Source organism: Pectinophora gossypiella, chromosome 17 (assembly GCF_024362695.1).
Source record: "Pectinophora gossypiella chromosome 17, ilPecGoss1.1, whole genome shotgun sequence".
Lineage (NCBI taxonomy): Eukaryota > Metazoa > Arthropoda > Insecta > Lepidoptera > Gelechiidae > Pectinophora > Pectinophora gossypiella.
In genome coordinates, this window is record NC_065420.1 from 14,590,935 (window position 1) to 14,611,757 (window position 20,823).

At 37.3% G+C, this 20,823-nt stretch overlaps 1 protein-coding gene across 3 annotated transcripts in view; it reads right to left on the bottom strand.

Annotated features, from left to right (window-relative positions):
* LOC126374704 (protein prickle-like) overlaps positions 1 to 20,823 on the bottom strand; it is a 268,632-nt gene that overhangs the window by 18,583 nt on the left and 229,226 nt on the right. For all 3 annotated transcript variants that reach the window (XM_050021423.1, XM_050021421.1, XM_050021422.1), the window contains exon 6: positions 581 to 784. In XM_050021423.1, coding sequence (XP_049877380.1) covers positions 581 to 784 — 204 coding nt within the window. The remainder of the gene's footprint in view (positions 1 to 580; positions 785 to 20,823) is intronic.

Consider the following 20,823-nt stretch of genomic DNA (forward strand, 5'->3'; position numbering starts at 1 on the left):
TCGGATCGACGCGCGCGCAACAGTTTGCTCGTAGGGTTGCCGATGAGAGCTTTTCATTTTAATGGCAGTTTGACGTAATGTCTAACTAATGGTAGGCAAAAAGACAGACAAGTCAAGCTATAAATCTTGCTTTTTAATTAAAACACATAATAACGGGTTCTTACCGCGTTTAAGGGATATGAGAGTCCCGATATTTCGACACTGTTGCAAGTCCCTCTCTCATATCCCTATTTTAAACGTGGTAAGAACCCGTTATTATGTGTTTTAATTATGATAATAACCGCGTAAACTTAAAAAAATGTATAAATCTTTTTAACGAAATTATTAGTAGAATTTTCTTATATGGGAAAAATCTGATTCGGTCGGGTTTTTATCAAAATCATTTATATTTTACATCCTTCATAATAATTATGTTCATGATTAGGTAAGTAGTTATATGTAAAAATGGGTAATAGGCTTGAATGTCACCATACCTTTGACCATAATACATCTTAGGCCTTTAATGATTGACTACCGTCAGCATAAGGTTTTCTTGGATATCATGAGCCGCTTTGTCATATATGATACAAATCTCTCTCACCTCATCGCAAGCCGAGCACCTAGGCTTGAGCGTCTCAGCGTGGTGTCTCCCACAGTACAGGCGTCCATCTTTCCAGAAGTAGACCAGGTCGACTAGCAGCTCGGCGCACGCGCAGCACACGAAGCAGCCGGGGTGCCAGCGCGCCGCTGGCCCCGCCCGCGCGGCTGATACGCACATGTCGCCCGCTGACATTGATTCTTCACACTGTTGAAGAAAGGTTTGGTTAGAATTTCGTTTCTTTATTAAATAAACTAATATAACCCATGCCTCCATGGTCCACAGTACAGGCCTCCATGGTCCAGTGGTTGAGCGTTAGGCTCACGATCCGGAGGTCCCCAGTTCGAATCCCGGTGGGGAAATATCACAAAACAAATTACTTTGTGATCCCTAGTTTGGTTAGGAGATTACAGGCTGATCACCTGATTGTCCAAAAGTAAGACGATCCGTGCTTCAGAAGGCATGTTACGCCATTGGTCCCGGTTACTACTTACTGATGTAAGTAAGTAGTCGTTATATGAGACAGGTCAGGGGCCTTTGGCGGCTCGACAGTAACCCTGACACCAGGGTTGATGAGGTTGTTAATTCACATCATAACCCTCATTAGAGAAGACAAAGTCGGATTCAGTGGTTTAAACCGAGCTGGGTTTCGGAATAAGTGTGTTTGGACAAATAGTTGAACTTGCCTACAGGTTACTTTTGAATGTCATCTCAATTACCATCATAACTGCAAACCTGACCGATAGCAAAGCAACCGGAATACCCAAAACAATCAACACCAATTTAATGACAGGTCGCGGCATAAAAAGGCAAAGAAAAAAAAAGATGGCCGCAAATGGAGCTGGCTCCTTAGAAGGAACAATGTGCGGCCTTCGGGTCTACGGCCGGCGAAGGTCGGCCAGGACTGATCTGGTACTGGGACTATGAATAAAAAAAAATAAAAATAAAAAAAAACAAATATATATCTTATCTTATCTAGGCCCTAGTCAAATGAGATACTTTTTACGAATCGTCCAAATGAAAATTTGACGAATAGGGATTGAATAGGCTTCAATAGAAAATTTTCATTTTGACGATTCAAAGTTTGACTGGGTCAAAGATAAATTATAAAATGCTAATCTAGAAATAGAAGCCAGTCTAAGATGATAAAAAACCAATCTTGTTATACTTTTCGGCTTATTTTCGAATTTTATTTATGAATTAAGTAACAACGAGTACGACATTTGACCGCTTTTATTGATGACGTCACAGGACAGTATTTCAAATATTTCGTTTTGACGTTTCGTAAAAGTACCTCATTTGACTAGGTTGTCAAGTAGCCTATTATGTTGTTCTCTCTGTCGGTTGCCTCTTTTACCGGCTCTATGTTGGTACTATATTAATTACGAAGTATTTAGTACTGTATTTTTATAATGCCATGTTTTGTAAGAACACCATGGTCACAATAAAACATTTATATTCTAAAAAAAAACAAAGCCGTGGAAGACAAGTATCACTGTAGCAATAGCAACAAGGTACGTCATAGCAGCGGAATCCTTCAATCATTGATCTGTTTATTTTAGATCCTGTGCGGTGAATCACGCGCATACCGGCGCCCGCGCATACGAGCACAATGCGGGAGGGGTGCCTAGTTGTGCTGTGAACTATTGCCTCTTTGTTTATCTTTGCACATTTTTATTGCGCTAAGATGACAGTTAGTACTACTGTATTAGTAATAATGGTGATTATACAATAAAAGTGCACGATTCTTATGTAGAGTCTAGGTAGACCACAATCACATTGATCGATTGGATAGGTATGAGTTTTCATACCTTGCCAGCCACATATGCTATGTCACATCCTTTTAAAATAACTTTGTTTTGGTAATATAACTACGTATACTAGCTAGCTTAACATAACATAAATATCCAGGAGAGAGGCATCATAGGCTGTAATACAAGTATTCATATACTTAGTCAGCTATGGTACCTACCTATTTATATCTGTGTCCAAGACTAAGCTATGTTAAGGAAAGAACTGTACCTACTTTTTTGGCAATAAATTATTATTATTATTATAACATCGCATAACATAAACTCACGACTATATCCCAATTGGGGTAGTCACAGGTACATCCATTGTAAGATGAACTTACCCACACCTCACCGAACTTTCAGTTTGACTAAACTAAAATTATTAATAACTCTTCATCATCTCCATAGCATTATCCCGTTTTTCACAGGGTCCGCTTACCTAACCTGAAGATTTGACAGGTCCGGTTTTTTACAGAAGCGATTGTTTGACCTTCCAACCCGCGAAAATTACTAAGTAATAACTATTTTCGAATAATCCTTAAACTATGTAAATCGTGGGCACAGGTTAGAAGAAACAGACATTCAAGTAAGTAGGTCGCACCTTAAAGAAAATATTGTTTAAATATTCCCGAGAAAAAATATTTTTTACAGTCCAAAATTGTGCCGAATACCTTGCAGTTGTAAAGGTGGTCCCACACAGCGCCGGATCAGAGAAGCCGCGCGATGTGTAACCACGTTTGCGACAATCACGCGTACAATGACGCCCTTCTCAGAAGGCGAGTACGTGCCTAGGTCGGCTTCCCGTACTACCTTCGCGAATTGTTGGCAAGTGCCGAAAAAATGCCGCGATTGGGACGTGCCTTTAGAAGGCTTATGTTCGACGAGTGTCTGGAAGCTGGAATGTTTACCGCCTGTGTCGCCTGTGTTTTAAAACGAACTCTACACGACTTGTCAAATCTTTAAACGCTAGGGAGATGATGGTGACATATCGTTGCCTTGTACAGAAAAAAATGCCTGTTCTTTTTTTTACATTTACATTCTGATGTTTCTTCAATAAAACTTTGATTTATTTCAATTAACTTCAATCTGGGTAAAAAAAGTGAGACTATATTTTTTTTACTTTAGGACTGCATTTCAAGAGTATCTGCTAGTTGTCTCTGATCACTTGTGGCTCTGCCCACCCCGTTAGGAATTGCGAGCATGAGTTTATGTATCTATGTTTATTGTTTTCCTAGTTCCAATACTAGGTAACTTTACAAATAATTTTCGTAAAATTAGTCTTTGTGCCTGGTTAGTGGCAATGGACTCTCCCCGTGTTACACGGGTCTTATATATCTCTGTCTACCCTTGGAGGTTTACAGGCGTGATGGTATGTGTAAATATTTATAAACTTTGATCTCTTTTGAAACAAGAAACATTTATTGAGAAGCTGTGTAGGTACATACATGCAGGTGTCAAACATTATAAAATTGTCTCAACAGCATGTCCATGTCGGACGTACAATATTACAAATAATGTCAGTATTGAGCATCAAGGAATTAAGTAAGTACCTAATAATTAGTCACATTATAAACATTTGTCAATTTTAAATATCATTGAAAAAAAAATTATTAATATAATATACTTATTTTTTAAATAAATGTACGTTTAATTTTTCGGCGAGTAAATGTTAATTCAGAACAATAATAATATATGTATATTCAGTACGAGGAGCTCGGTGGCGCAGCGGTTAACGCGCTCGGTCTGCGATTGTTGAAGTAAAGTATCGGGCCTTAAACCATCACGCGAGCCTAGTGCGGATTGACGGTTATTAACAACAGCTAATGCAGCCGGGACCAACGGCTGAACGTGCCTTCCGAAGCACGGAGGAGCTCGAGATGAAAACTTTTTTTTGTGGTCACCCATCCTATGACCGGCCTTAGCGAAAGTTGCTTCTCCAATTTATTTAATCAGTTTAGTTCTCTGCCTACCTGTTTGGGAATACAGGTGCGATGCTGTGTTATGTTATTTACCTTGTTATTATTTCATTTTCTGAATAGCCACGGTTATAGAACATAGCTGCAGATTCTATGAATGAAATTCCTTAGCCTCTTGGCACAAGTTAAAAGCTACACAGACAGACAGCGCGTGATATTAGCCCGTTATCCTTAAGGCCCTACCTCACTGGGACCACTACCATACAATACAAATATACTTTACTGCACACAACATACAAAACAAGTTTTACACACACAGACGAAAGATAGTGATTTTTGTGATATGTCCCCACCGGGATTCGTACCTGAGACCTCCGGATCACAAGCCCAACGCTCAACAACTGAACTATGGAAGTATTCGATTACAGTTGTAAAATAAAATATTTACCTATATTTTAACCTATATTTTGGTGTTCATTGCGTCTCCACTATGAAGCTCCAAAACATATTTGATCAAGCTACAGACGTACTCCGCAATGTTTACTGAACAGGCCCTTGTCAACATTCATCCATCCCTTTACAGAGGTCATAAGTCCCAAGCTATACTTGTGCCTATGCGCATGGCTATTAAAGGAAGGATTTCCTATGGTTTGCGCTGCGGAGACGGAACAGTGACTCACACGCAGGATCTCGTCTGCGCGCGCAGACGGGCAGCTATGCGCGAGCGCTGGGAGCGAGGGACGAATAAAACTTTAGACATTATCTTATCGCATTATTCATACTTACTTAAAACTTTGCCTTTGGGTTACTGTTACGCTACGGGAAATAAGCAAAGTGCTTCTATATTATCTAACAAAGTCTTGAAATCGATTACGAATGCGAATGTTTGTTAAAAATATATTTCAATAAGACAGATCTAACGCGAGTTATAAGTGAAACAAATCAGTCAATGGCAATAGGCATTGACGTATAATATGTTATTTACTAGTTATGTTAGAAATATAAGTTGAAAAACTACGGAAAAATGACGCTCTAAAAGTATGAAACCAGAAAATATTTTTCTGAAAATCTTCCTAATAGTTATGTTTAGAAGATAGCTGTGTTCATATGACGTGGTAAACAAACTCTTGTAAGGATAGATTGGCATTCCACCACGGATATCTCCTCAGGAAGATTTTCAGACAAATATTTTCTTGTTTCACAACCCTCCTTTTTGCTTCGCTGCAGTCGGGTAATAATAGTAAGAAGGTAGGTTAGTAAGACATCGACTATTATGTTTTATGAGTGTACACCTCTTTATGTGTTCTACCGCTTTGATGAAGTTTCTTAGACGATATCTAAGTGAGTATGCTTAATTTCCTAAAAGTTTATAGTTCTGTCAAGTCTTGTTATACTAAAGTTTGTAGACGTGTATGTGATGTATATGAGTAATACTTTCACTGTCATTGTGTGTGTGGCACGTGCCAGGAGGCAGTCAGCTGAGAGGAAGCGGATGTGACGTCACGGGATGTTGCCGTAGGCTCGGGTGTCCTCATGGCCGCTGAGGTTTACAAGACAAGTTCGTATTTAGAGACAAGCCGCGATGGTGTTCGTTAACCAGTATCATTATACCTACGTGGCATGATTAGAATGACAGCAGGACAGAGATATACTACATCGCCTATCGCGAAAGAGACGAAAATAAGTCTCTTTAGCACTAACGGTGTACAGCTTAGTACGAAAGAGACGAGAGTTAACTGGGCACCCTCAGGCCTGTTGTCTTAAATTTTGTACCGGGTGAGAGCCTTCAGAGCTCCCCATTTCGCCCCCATTCCATCCCCAAGTAGTTAATGCCATCTGCGGCAAATGTACAATAAGTCACGTCAAAAAAAAAGACGAGAGTTACTATGTCACCCTAAATAGCGTCCTTTCGTAGAATAAAGTGCACCAATTATTTTTCTTAATAAAATGCTGTTCCTTTGGTTTACTTTTGTCTGACCGTCATGTGGATGCCACTTGCGGCAAATCTACAATAAGTCGCGTCAACAATTTTGATTGGTTTCCTGACAAAACAGCTCTTAGTCGGTTGGAGGGGTGAGGTGGTAAGTAGAGCCTTCGTCTTCATGGTCGTTGATTGTTGGCTGCTGCCGTCGGTCGCGGGCTTCCGAATTGCTCTTTATGACAGGTGCCAAATACTATGATGGGCGATGCGTTCTCGGTAATCTGCGATTCTGTTCATTGGATATTTATTTCACACTCAAATTGGGTATTTTTTTCAAAGGCAAGTCAAATGCCGAAGGATACGGCTGTCTGACTAGAGTTCATAAGCCACGAAAAAGGACGGCGGGAGTTCAAAATATTTCTCAAGTGATTATTTATGATCCTGGTAAAACCATACCTCTCGTTGATAACTTGATGACCTATTGGAATGAGGGACCACACAGTAGACTCCAAAAACATGAAAAATTACCACATAGGCAGCTCAATCCAAAACCCATCAGAGGAAAATAGGGTCGTGAACAAATCGGTGCTAATTTGTTAAAAAACCCGAGTTGGACCTTCAAATCAAACAGTGATGACCGCGCCCCGCCCCGGCCGACACACCACTTTCAATTCAACACACTCGCCGCACTATCATTTACTAATCATTTGTTTCTCAATAAAAACTGACACGCACAATTTTAAGCTTTAAACCTCTGACAACAAAGAAGTAGTTTAAGCTACAGAGCGAGTTGAAGAAGCTGATGATTTAATAGCAAAAACTGAAGGTGATTTAGACCTGCACAAATATTTCGGCAAATATAATTACAAGGTGCAAACTGTAAATGGCCCGCGGAGAAGCATTGCGCAAATATTGGTGTTGGACCACCGGCGACGGCTGTTGGTGATAGTGTAACTGCTTCATCGAGGGCTGGTGGGCGTGACCATGCTAGCAGATGAGAAGGCGGCTGTGGACGGTTTGTTTGCTTTGATGTCGATAAAATAAAGCAATTATATACGATTTCTGTCTTCGCGACAGATCCGAAAGTAAATTTGATTTGCTTTGATCTGGGATGCTTCTTAGTGTTGGTGGTGATTTTGATAGAGCACATATTATAGGCTAAGTAAATTATATAATTGTGACGTTGAAAGAAAACTTTATTTCAAGTCTGGATATACTTTTAATACCTATATAAAATGAACATCATCAAAAAATCATGTTAATCTATGTTCACTAGATCCAACAGACAACCCAGCGACTATTGTTGCTATGGAATGCGATGCGCGACTAAAAATTTTCGCATGTAACAAATAGCATCGGAATAAAAGCTCTTTAACAAAGTTTGTTTCTTACATGGCATTGTCCCCATCACCCGGCGTGGCATCTTTCCCACCAACGCCGCCGGTACGTCACGCGCGGCACTTGTTTCCACTTGTCTTATTTTTTGATTTTCTCTTTTTTTCTCTTCATTCTGTCCAGATACCTGCAGCGAACCCCCCGGGTCGACTCTTTTATCGCTTTTTAAAACGTTCCGAAATTCTATGTCACTATCGCCATCGTCGTTATTCAATTCTGTTTCAACTTCAGCCTTTGTACTGCGTTGCTTACGTAAACGTCAATGGAAGTTGCTTGTTACTGGTTTGTGGTAGACTATTGTGGTGTTGGTGTGGTGGTGGAAGGCGTATCGATCGGCGGTCACGTATCGGCGTTACGGGAAAGCGTCAGCGCAGGCGCAGCCGGCTGTTTGTCAAACAATCCGTGAATGTGGAGACTGAGATAAGGGTGTGGTACGAGTGGACGACACCCATTTGTTTTGCAATAGATACTTATGTTTTATTTAGATAATATATTTAAGGGCTATAGGTGTTTTGAAAAAGTATTTAACGTTTACCATCGGATTCAATGGAATGTCTTGTGAATGACCCGCTTGTGGTTTATGAGATCATTTTGAGATTATATAATTTTGAGATTATTTAAAGCTTTATGACATTTATGTACATGCAAGGGGAGTGAGAATGGAGTGTTTGAGTAAAAAAATGTTTCAGTCTTATAATATTTTGCGGAATAATGTGAAATTATCTTATCTAGCATATGACAATATACCTTATTAAATCATTCTAGTAAGTTGGTGTATGGTGATTGGGTGACGTATATTGATATGTTGGTGTTTTATATGAATGTTTACCCAGACGAGTGTTTGTCCGAGATGTGGGACGAGGATGCTCTCGCTCTGTTTGTTTGTCAGTCTGCTGTGCCATGTTTGTTTATGTTTATCATTTTACATACGTAATAAAAGGATTTCTATGTTTCTAGGCTAGGTCTTAATGTCTGTAACACACACTGTCTTCTAATGTCTTCGCTCTTATTATAATGTAAAATTTGATTTGTCATACTTTTTATTTGGCCAACAAGAATTTAAGCTATGTAATGATATATAAATTATGTTAGCTGTAAAGTATGCAAGAAACAATAAAATAAAATAAATATTGCTTTTAGAAGACAGTGTGTGTGTGTGTGTTACAGACACTGAAAACGAAAGAAAATATAAAAAATAATCTTATATTTTTATTTTGTTTTTAAGCGTCATGTCTTTTTTATTCTCAAAAATAATCCTTTTTCTTAAATAAACTTCTAATTAATACATAAACCCCACAATCTAAAATAAACAAAGCGAAAGATTTATAAGTTCGATAAAACACAGTTGCAAGAATTGGAATAGTTTTGAAATCTAAACCTCTATTTCACAAGATGCTATCTCACACAGATAAGAAAATAAAATCAACACCAACCAATCAATTAGTCAATGCCGTAAAAGCCAATTCGATTAGATGCCACACCAGAAAAAAATAAAAACAAAGACTACAGATAAAAAAAGTGAAGAAAAAAAGGTGTGCGAGGCGATAGAGCCTCCACTTTTAATTATCGTTTACCGATGCATTGTTTTAATGTAAAAAATGGGAATGAAAAAATGTTTAGGACTGCGTATAAAGTTGTATGAGATAGATACTGTCCGTTTTGGGGTTGAGAACGTAACGCTACGAACGGATACATTTAAGTATTTATTTTACTTGAAAAGTGGTGTTAGTATTTGTAGAATAAAGTCTTCAAATATTTTTTTCATAAGTACATAATTATGGTGTTACGTTGACGGATAATCTGTTTATCGAAAAATCAGCCCTTAATCAAAGTTTAGTAAACAGAGTGTGTAAGTAGAGGTAATTAAGATTAACATAAAACCTGTGAATAATAAATTCTGTCATTCCATTTTACCCGGAATAGAGGACAGAGAATCTTTTCTTCTATTCCGTGCATTTTACTCATTCTTTATGTTAGTTCTTTGTAGAATGACGCGATATATATTTTTTATTTCAGCTTCGAATATTTCATCTAACATGCAAGTTTACTATCTCAGTCTGTAAAGTCCAGTCGATCCTAATGGGATTATTGGTGGCATTTATACAGAACGATTTCAAATTCTGTGATTTAATTTTTTAGGACATTGATACATTGTCGAAATCACTTTGTGAGACTGTTCTTTGTTTTGTAAGACCTTGCAGGCTTGAATCACCTGATTGTCCGAAAAAGTAAGATGATTCCGTGTTTCGGAGGGCACGTTAAGCCGTTGGTCCCGGCTATTAGCCGTAAAACACTTCTACCAACCCGCAGTGGAGCAGCGTGGTAGAGTATGCTCCATACCCCCTTCGTTTGATTGAGGGGACGCCTGTGCGCAGCAGTGAGACGTATATAGGCTATTTATGTTTATGTATGTATTTTTTTTGACTTTAGAAGGCGAGGTTATTTTTATTCTTGATAAGCGGGTAGTACCCTCACTCGCTTCAATATATTTATTTACAAGAAAAGGTAAGTAGCATTGCATACGATTCCAGAATACCCCATCAATTGCGTGCTTCGAAAGGCACGTTAAGCGGTTGGTTCCGGTTACTACTTACCGATGTAAGTAAGTAGTCGTTACATGAGTCAAGTCAGGGACCTTTGGCGGCTCAATTGTAACCCTGACACTAGGGTTGATGAGGTTGGTAATCCACCTCTCAACCTACACCAGAGAAGAAGATGTGTTTGTATACTTTTTTACTCATATTTTTTATTTTGTTTACACCGTCCATCCCGCTACGGTTTTATTATTCCTTAACCTTAGCAATAAGGCTGCCTTTTATAACACTTTGTTCAAGTTTGAATTTGGAACCAAAATGCAGACTATCGTTAGCTATAAATGTCCTCTACGGCGGCGGCGCAGGCGCACGCCGCACGATTTCACGGCGTCAACGTTCCCACACGTTTGGCCCCCCAGACGCAATTCTTGTCGATTGTAGGTAAGTATATCATATACTTTGGAATTTAACTTGCAATTGACATAACCACCGTCAGGGTTGATTTCACAAATTGCTTAGTGCATCTTTAGTTATTGAATTTACCCTTGAATATATAGAGCGGAACTCAGAGAGAAACATTCGTTTACATACTTATAGTCACGCCCGTATTCCTATCTGGGTGAGCAGACCCACAAGTCACTAAGAGAACCAATACACAGAAAACCTGATTATGATAGAAATCCCATGCGCAAGTTAATTTAAAGTTATAATTTATAGGTACCAAGTAGGTACAGTCATGAGCAATATAATGTAATAATAATAATATTTATTGACAAAAATATCGGTACATAGTTTTCCTTGTATGTACCCACTTTAGGACTCTGTCGCACTAACATATTTGACATTAAGTGAGACTTACAGCTCAGTTTGTCAAAAAAGTTAATATGACATGGTACCAAAGTGTATAAGTACATAATATTAATGCTCGTGACCGTACCTACTTGGGCGGATTGGTTGGCATCATTTTTTTTAAGCATTGGAACAGAATAATGATAATGGAATTTGGGAGGCGGGGTGAGCCTTAGGTCTTCAATTAAAGTTCTTAAAATTTTTGCATTATATTAAGGCAAAGCCGTTTAAAAATTATGTGAGTCACTTGTTTCCGAAAGATTCTAAAGGTAGGTACATTAAACTAAAGTTTCAGATTTTCCGTCAATTTCACAAGCCGGGCAGAAATCACAAAGTTACCTACACGTTCTCCAAACAGAGATATTACGGGTTGTATTTTTAATACAATAATTTGTGCCGTTTATATGTCTTTGTCAATAACTAAATCCGTTTCTGTAAATTCAAATTCAAAATCAAAAATATCTTTATTCAGTAGGTAACATAGTTCAGTAGTAAAGAACGTCTCATCCGCTTAAAACTACTGCAGCTTCTTTAGTTAAGATTACGAACGGCCAGTATTTCTCACGTCCTTGACTAACTCTGGAATTTTGATTGGAAAATACCCTCGTGCCAATATAGTGCCTAATTGGCCCAAATATAAATAAGGGTTCGGTAGAAGGTTGCCCGTAAAAGGTTTATTCAGATAAGATTATCCAATAAACGCCTGATTATATTCTCGATATAGTGATTTATAGAAATATTTCCACGTAAGGTTTGGGACTAATTTATTTCGAAGTTATTTTACTGTTTTAATACCGCAGACATTGGTTTGTACACATGCATGTAATTTGTAACTTATACCGAAGCGAATTGAAATTTCTAAAATAAATATCCTATAGAGTTCTGTGGGTCTGAAGACTACATCAAATCAATTCATCACAAATTCACCTAAATAACAACATTGAAATTTGATATTTCAACGAATGTCAAATAGCAATATTGCTTTTTTTAGGTGAATTGCTTCAATGTAACTTTTTTGACCCCCTTTGATTTATAGATTTTTACTTCGGCGCTGAAGTTTCTTTACAAAGTCAAGATCATCAAATCATACTAAGACATAAAACTGAAAAAATATCTAATATCAAAAACTAAAACATGCACCCATCGCGATTTAAACCTGAAACCCGCTACAATTCCACCCACCACGATCTGCTAACGTGATCAAAAAACTCTGAATGGAAATGTTCCAAATATTTACAAGGCATTGAGCAGTCACTTCAGGGAAATAGCTGGTCCATAATGTTGGTCCATCAAAAGCGTCCATTGATGCCGGGACAATGGATCCAATGCAACGGTGGTGATTCTCCACTTTGAGCCGCCGCCGTAATCCCTACGACTTCGCATTCCTCACAAACTGTTGGTGTGAAGTCGTTCTTACAGCATTTCGGAGGTTCTGTAGAAATATTTGATTTTGGAATGTGAATGATTGGCCTTATTTGTAATTGAAAAAGTGGATGGAATATGTGTGTGATAGTGGAACTGTTTCTGTGTAGTGGATCAGGGGGTCTAAAAAGGCCACATTGTTGCAATTCACCTAAAAATAATATTTTATTTTTGACTTTTTATATACGCATTTTATTTATTATGTCAATTAGTAATATTGCTTTTTTAGATGAATTGCAACAATGTGACTCTGAAGTCTAATCAGGGATATTATTCAATGTTTTGTAACAAGTAATGTATAAATAATAATAATAGTTCAAAAACTGTATCTATTTCTCTATCTGTTTAAAGGTGTAGATTAATTACTTTTTGGTTACTAAGGTCTAAGACGAATATATGCTAGCCATTATTAATTTCACTTTATCTTAAGAAATGTAAACCTTATTACTATTAAGTTTGATTAAATAGAAACTGAAATAAATCATAGTTTACTGTTTTGTCTCTGCGCGATCTTACTATCAGCAACGGCCAGCGCCCGACAGAACCCCAATTTCTTCACACACGGTTCCCAAAAACTGGTCGCGATACGATAATGCTTACCTATGAATAATAAGATCAAATGAAAAAAAAAATCGTGCCGTGTGTTCGGGACAATCGCATGCGCATGTAGACAAACCATTATGTAAATACAATGAGCTCTTTCCTTCTCTTTTTAACGATGCCTTCACAAAAGCATTTTTATTTGTCGTCTCATTCTTCCCGACTGCCTTAGTTTATAATGTTGTTAAGAACTTTATTTTATTGTGTGTCCATCTTGGAAGGTTCCATGTTAAGTCACTAATGTAATATCTTGGTGACAACGTCGTTTTCATTGTTAGAAGTGGCATAATGGGAATAAATAAGGTTTGAAACAATTTAGTGTCATTTACCTAAAAGTTAGTGCAACTTTACTACATACTGAGTGAGTTGGACAAAGAGTCATTAGAGTGATTAAGCAATTATATTAGTTAGGGAACTCCTCTATATATTTTGAATAAAGACGTTGATTGGCAACCAGGAGGGGTTGCCATGGCCACGCAGCGGGCTGCGACCTTCACCTTGTCGTAATAACGTCGTCTGATGGAGACCAATCAAACAATTTCACTAAAGCATTCGATACACTCGATTATAGCAAATTGTAGGCCTTCATTGCAGATTATATCCGTATAGTATTCAAATTAGCTGAACTTTGCAGGTAATGTACAAAAGACACGGCAATAGTTTAGGTAACACTCAAAGTTTAAGGAAGGAAGGCTTGTCGAGTCGACCACCACAGGGTACGTTATTGGGGCCACTACTCTACCTCAAAGGTGACCCTAGTAAGGGCGTTCTTATTTCATGTTATTTACCCGACTTTTGTGTATTTGAATGAGGGTAATTGAATAACTATTCAGATTAAACGATGAGGGGAACCAATTATGCTTATTGTGAACTTGTTGGTTTAAAATGTTATAGATATGGTACACTTTTTATTTGGCTGTACAAAGTGCGTTCAATTATTTTGGCGTGGAAAGACTTTTATTTTGTAAATATGTAGAAGCTTTGCAACAGAGTTCAATGGAATAAGCCTGCCTTAATTTAACGTCACGTAACACAACATTTAGTATAATAATAATATAAGTAATATAAGTATATGTTTTGCAATGAAGAAAATGCTCATCATGATATTGTGGGTATGTGATAAATAGATTTCGAATTAGTATCCTGCCTGCCCTACAATGCATACATGTAATCATGAATAAGCCGATTGACAGGACGACACTTGACGTCAAATGGGACAGCAAAAGCAACAATGTAAGATAAAGTATAAGGGTGTTTTTTTCAATGAATATTCTATTATATTATTAACATAATCGTATGACAACCTGTGAACGACACGGTCCTTGTAAAAAACTAATCAAAATGCAAAAGGAGCTTCGGAAATTAATAAAAAATAGAAGGGAAGATATAGAAGTGTGTTGTGACGATTACTATCTGAATTAGCTGTATAATAGGTGTATTTATTCTGTGATCTTGTTAAGTCAGCTGCATTGTCTTTATAAGTAGTATAGTTTGGCTTTATAGTAACGTATATTACGTTATATTGATGAAACTTTTAGATAAAGAGAATGAAAAGCTTATTTAGTATATCCAGAAACCAGATGGTTATTTGTTTTTGGTTTATTTATCAGAAATATGTCTGAATAATAGTAACGTTTATCCACCAATGTCACTACATCTCTTGTTTATATACTTTACAAACTTCTATCAATTTACTTACCTATTTTTTCTTCACAATGATTTCCGCCAACAAAAGGGTATTTTACGCCTTCTAAAAATGGTAGATGATTCACTGTTAGTTGTTTGTATATATCTCTCTATAAGTCATACAAGTGAGAACTGCATATAATTAAGAACGCGTTGCCCCGTGGATTAATTTGGGTGGTCCGATGGTAATTCTTTCTCTCGACATGCGCAGGCGCGCGGGATCTACGCATTGTTTTCTTAGCAGCCTCCTCATTCGATATGAGTACATCCAAATATTGCTCCAAGAGAGTGGAGATTTTTTTAAATGTAGATATAATAATTATGTAGTTTGAAATGTTGCAATTTTTCAACTAATATAAGTTCGTTGACAAAAGTTTGATTTAACAAGTGTTAAATAAAAATATGTTTGTTACTTAAGTATGATATAAATATTTTTAATACTTAATATATTTCCTAAAACTTATTTTATTCAATTTTCCAGCGAGCGAATGATGTCATTCTTCACAATATTTGAACTGCAAAGTGTGTAAAACTTTTTAGATTTGTGTTATGGGAATCTTCATATCAGCCGTAAACAAGTTAAAAACTAAAATCTGTCAAAGTCATTCCACAATGTCAAACACTTCGGGTAAATATAAAATTTTTCGTGTATAATAATTATTAAACATTCATAAATTACAGTGATGAACATCACAATTGATAAAAAAATTGACATTAACGCTTTGCTGGCTAAGTACCATAAGAAGAAGCAAAATGTGCCAAAACGTTCTTTTAGAGCTGTGTTAGTGGGGAACAGCGAAGCCTTCATCGGCGCGGATGGCTGCACTCAAACTCAACAGGCACAACAAGACAGTAGTACACATACTCACCAACTGAAAATGCCTAGTTACAGTTTCAATTTTGACGAAGACAAAAAATATTCCATGGACCAAAATGAAGTACAACATTATGAACTCAATGTACAAGCAGATCGAGAGAGCTTCGATGTTCACAGTGTCCAGGAATCTACAAACGCTTATACTAACTCTGTGTATTCGAATGACCGAATGAAAATATCCCCAAATAAATCACTACGTTCAGATACTTTTTACAAATTAAGCCGCTCAATTGAACTCAATGTTGATGATCTGACAAGTAGCGCTACGTATACAAATCACCAATTACAGGCAAGACGAAAAAAATGTGCTGAAAAAACGACATACTGTCGACCTGTTACCAATATGTTCAACCAAGAATTCATTTACAAAACAATGGAAAAGCAACGAAAATTGCAAAGTTTAGTGCAGAAATTAGTTGAAGCTAGGAAAAAAGAAAGGGAGACAGTATGGGACAAGTATATACGGGAGCTGAAAATTAAACATGGTATGAAAAGTGACGGGGCTGGGCCGTCGTCCATAGGGTCGCCTATCCAAGCACCAAGCTCTCGAACCGCTGAACAGATTTTAGAAGACTACTACAATACCAAATATGCACCCGCAGACTCGTTTCATTGCAAGGATCTTCTCAAAGATATCTATGATAGCAATATAATGCACACAGATAATTTAGTGATTGCTCTTCGTAAAAATAAAGGCGTGAACACCGAAGGTGCAAATGTCACCATACCGACTTTATACAAATCTAAACCGTATTTTTGTTATCCAACCGCTTCTCAAGCACGTCTTCAAAAATATGGTTATTATAATTGTAGTGATACATGTGAAACAGCTGCAGGAATGAGACCTATTATCACGGGCCCACGCCATTATCATGGCGATATAGATACTAGAAAATATCTTGGAAATTATATTTATGTTCCATTAAGTAGAAAGAGAAGAAGAAAATCCAGGAAAAGTGTGTCTATATGTGATTGTAATGATGAACATTATTCAAAACGCACAGCCGGCACTGAAACAGATGATTCACGTATTTCTGAAGAGAATGATAATGTTGCTAATGATAATGCTCTCAACGAAATGACTGAAATGAAAATGTTACAAAACCAAAATGTTCAAACAGAAATATCGGAAGATCCCCTTCTAAAAGAAAAAGGTTCCTTTGGAGACCAAAATTTAATAATTGAAAAAGTGTCTGATGTACAGAAATCAGATGAACATGCTGAGTTAGGACAATCAATGGAAGGTAAAAATGAGCAAAAACGGGTATCAGAACAACATGCTGAAGGGCGAGGCTCTACTGCTAGTCAAAACAAAAATAGACCACGTCGAAGCGATGATATCAGTGGAACTACTGGACACACGAGAAGAAGTCAAGGAGGTGGTTCACAAAGACCATCAGTTAGTGACAAATACAATAATGATAAGATGAATTCACTGAAAGAACAGTACGCAAAAGTTTCAAATAATGTAGCTAGATTGAAAGAAAAAAATGAAAACCAAAAAGCACACTTAGACCCAGATGTTTTAGGAAAAATTGAAAACAAGCTTGATTTGCTTATAATAGCTATAAATTCTTTAATAGCAGGAATCAACGAAAATGATGTTAAGAATAAATACGATGTAAGTAGAAAACCGTTAAGTGATGCCAAACAGATAGGTACAGAACTTCGAGAAATTCAGGGGGTTAGGAATACAACGACGCTAACAAAACCGTCAACGATGACAACGCAACGTTCAACGAACCCAACGCAACAATCAAAAAACTTAACGCGGCAACCTACAACGCCAGGGCAATCAACTACGCCAGGGCAACAATCTATAGCACCAGGACAACAATCAACCCAAGGAAGTTTGGAACTACCTGATAACATTTTGGACAGAGTCAAAAAGACTAATTACAGATGTAATATGTCAGGGTGTACAAGTGCCAGATGTTTGATGCGTAGAAAACTTGGCGAAGATGCAGTCCATACCGCTGAATATTTCAATGAAAAAGAAAGGAAGGAGCTTATAAATGCAGCTGCTGGTAGCGCTAGCGAGTGTATTTCTAAACCAACCACGTCACCATGTTGTCGTCTTAAAGCTGAGCAAATTAATATAGCTATATTAGATAACGATCACAATAGAAGTGCATCTGATAGATTACCAAACGCAAAGAGTTTCCGAAGTAATATAAATGAAAACTTTGAGAATAAAACTGAAAATCTTCATTCAGGTCCATCTAAACGGTGTAGTAGTAGACATGATGTCAATAATGCTATTAAAACACCTTTTGGTTTTACGAAAGGAGATGAGTATGTTTGTGAAATAATGACAGATCAGTCGATTTTGCGGTTTACTGACAATTTTATGAGTGATTCAATGAAAATTGACAAAATCCTCAATGAGGAGATGAATAAAAGTGATCAAGCGAAACGCGATATAGAGGAGATACTAAATGGACAGTCAAATCAAACTTGCGCTGTACAGATTTCTTTCGATATTCCTACTAGGGAGTGTTGTACTGAAGTGACAGACTCTTTGTCGAAAACGAAAATGGCGCAAGACAAAAGTGTAGAAGTAATTCCGGTAAAACGAAGTAAATCTAGAGGACTATCGATAGCTGTGAACACAGATCCCCTGAGTATATTGGCTCTTATTAAAATATCAACTGAAGCTATCTGGAAAGTTTTAACAGACATGCATTTGGATTGTTATTCGTTCCTGTCGTTGATACAGTCTCCACAGATAACAAGAGCACTAACAGCCAGAGAACCTCAGTACATTTGTGATATATGTGGAGCAGTGTTTAGGAAACCATCGCAACTAAGCGAACACATTAAAGGGCATCAGTCAGGAACCTCAAGGTATTGTTTCCTCACTTTATATCTGATATGACAAGGTGACTTTTATAATTTATAGAAACTTCAAATTACTGAAACGTAGTGGATCCTATATCACATCAACTTTTATAGGTGTTGAGTTTATACATGGACATAATATCTGATCAATATATAGATGGCTTTGAACCAAGACTTTGCTTTTACCGTTTCAGGGATTGCTGCGTTTGCCGTCACCTGTTGGAGCTCCGCCAGCAGCGCAGCACAGGGCTGTTCATCTGTCAGTATTGCGGCCAGTGTTTCACCAGGGCGTACTGCCGCGAGCTGCATGAGCAGAAGTGTGCCAAGAGACAGGGGCAGGTTCACGATATTCCTGAGAACCTTGCAATACTGAGATAGTTTTAGATTTAGAAAAGTATTTAGTTATTGTGAGTATTTGCTCACTCGCTTAGTGGAATTTTGGCGGGAATATATTTATGTATGAATTTGTAGTGTTATTTTCAAAAGTTTAATATTATCTACTTGTTTTGGTGAGAAATTGTTTGTTTCATGATTAAAAAAATAAATATAAGAGCAATACACGTACACGTTTATTGAACGATTATGTAATTATTATTTTTGTTAAATTGTTTTACGGAAAATAAAGGTTTTATTGTCATCAGAAAAACATATTTTTTTTCATGCCTGCACGGTGGAACGCTACTATCCAACGCGGGGGACATTTTTTTGGGTATAAGGGTATAATTGGACACAGGGCACTGTCAATGGCCCTTTTGTGGTCGCCGCGTCCCATCCATCATGTCTGTTTGTCAAGACAGGGACAGCATTAGGGAGAAATGGCCATAAAATTCCACCGATACATCTCAATAGCCGTAAGGCTAATTATGTCAATTTTGAGGCAATGGAACCAACGATGCAGACTAATGTGTAGCAATAGGAGAAAATATTGAAGTTAATCCAAGGTAACAAGTAGTAATTAAAGTTCATTTTGAATTCATACAATATAGGAATGGGACTTGATTTGTGCGGCTTGTCAAGTTGTTGGTTTGGCAAGTTTAACGTTACTTACTTATGTTCAAACAAGCCGCATTATAAAAGACACTATGCAAAAAAAAATGTTTACCGATAATCACCCATCACAATGTTAACCTATTCTCACCCCAAGAATGCTAATATCTCTTAAACCGGACATTCATTTAACAGTTTCCGATTATCTCTCGTTTTTTCTTCAGTGAGACAGTGTTGTCCCACTGTGGAGGTGCAAATTCAATAATAAGGTGGGTACAAAAGACTTGGCCCACAGGGGGTCCGGCCATAATTTATGTACCGTTAAATATTTGGCACGCCGTAGCAAGATCAGGTCCGTTCTATTTGTTTAGGTGAAATTGTAAGTATTGCTTCGGACGTGGGAAGTAAGATGCAATAAAGAATTTACAATGTTGAATTGATTTCAGAGATTTTTTGTGATTTCTCTTTTGGATGTGTTTAGCGACGTTTTTGCGAGTAATTAGGAGATTGTAGCTTGTATTGCCTTGAAACTTCCTTTTGTATAAGTTGCGAACAATAACATTTATGGCTAACTAAAGGCGAATCAGAAAGTGAAATTGCCTGTTCAACGAATGTTAGCAAAGATTTTTTGTGTACATTTCAACTTAACCTTATCATCAGTCATATTGTGTGTTTAATCTGTTGCACCTGTTATGTTATCGAATGAATAAAAAATGAGGACCCGAACAATCTTGTTCTTTTACCAAAAGTTAATATTTGTCATTTTAATCGCGACACAATACAGGCACCTTGCGGCACGTGGCAATCTTATCAATGTGTTTGAGAACACGCCTTATCGAAGTTTATGTGAGCAGCCTGTATATCTCGCGACAGTTGCCTCGAGTTGATGTTGGTGGTAAAAAAAGTTTGGTGATAAAATACATTTGTGGACATTTTTTATACTTGACGCGGTGGTAGCGTCAACCACTGTGTGGTTTGAACATTTTAAAACAAAATTTGTCATTAAAGGTTAATTAATTTTAAGTAGCTGGTATATTATCTGCACAGTATTTTATTGGAATATAGTTTGTAAAAAAATCTAATGGGAATTAAGTAATCATATAAGAGGATCTATCAACCTCAATAGAAATAGGAGCTATGTGCGTGTAGTTAACTGGGCTAACTCGTTTAAGTTTTGTTTCATTGTTCGATAATCTGTCGGATAAGTATCTGATAGCTTTTGTATCAGTTATCAGACACTTATCAGCAAGGGGTGAAATCGACCTTTATATTGATAAACAGACCATAGTTTGGAATCAGGGGGTTAAAAAGGCGACATAGAAGTAATTCGTCTAAAAAGCAATATTGCAATTTGACATTTGCGTATAAATAATGTCAAGAAATGACAAATAGCAATATTGCTTTTTTAGATAAATTGCTTTGGTG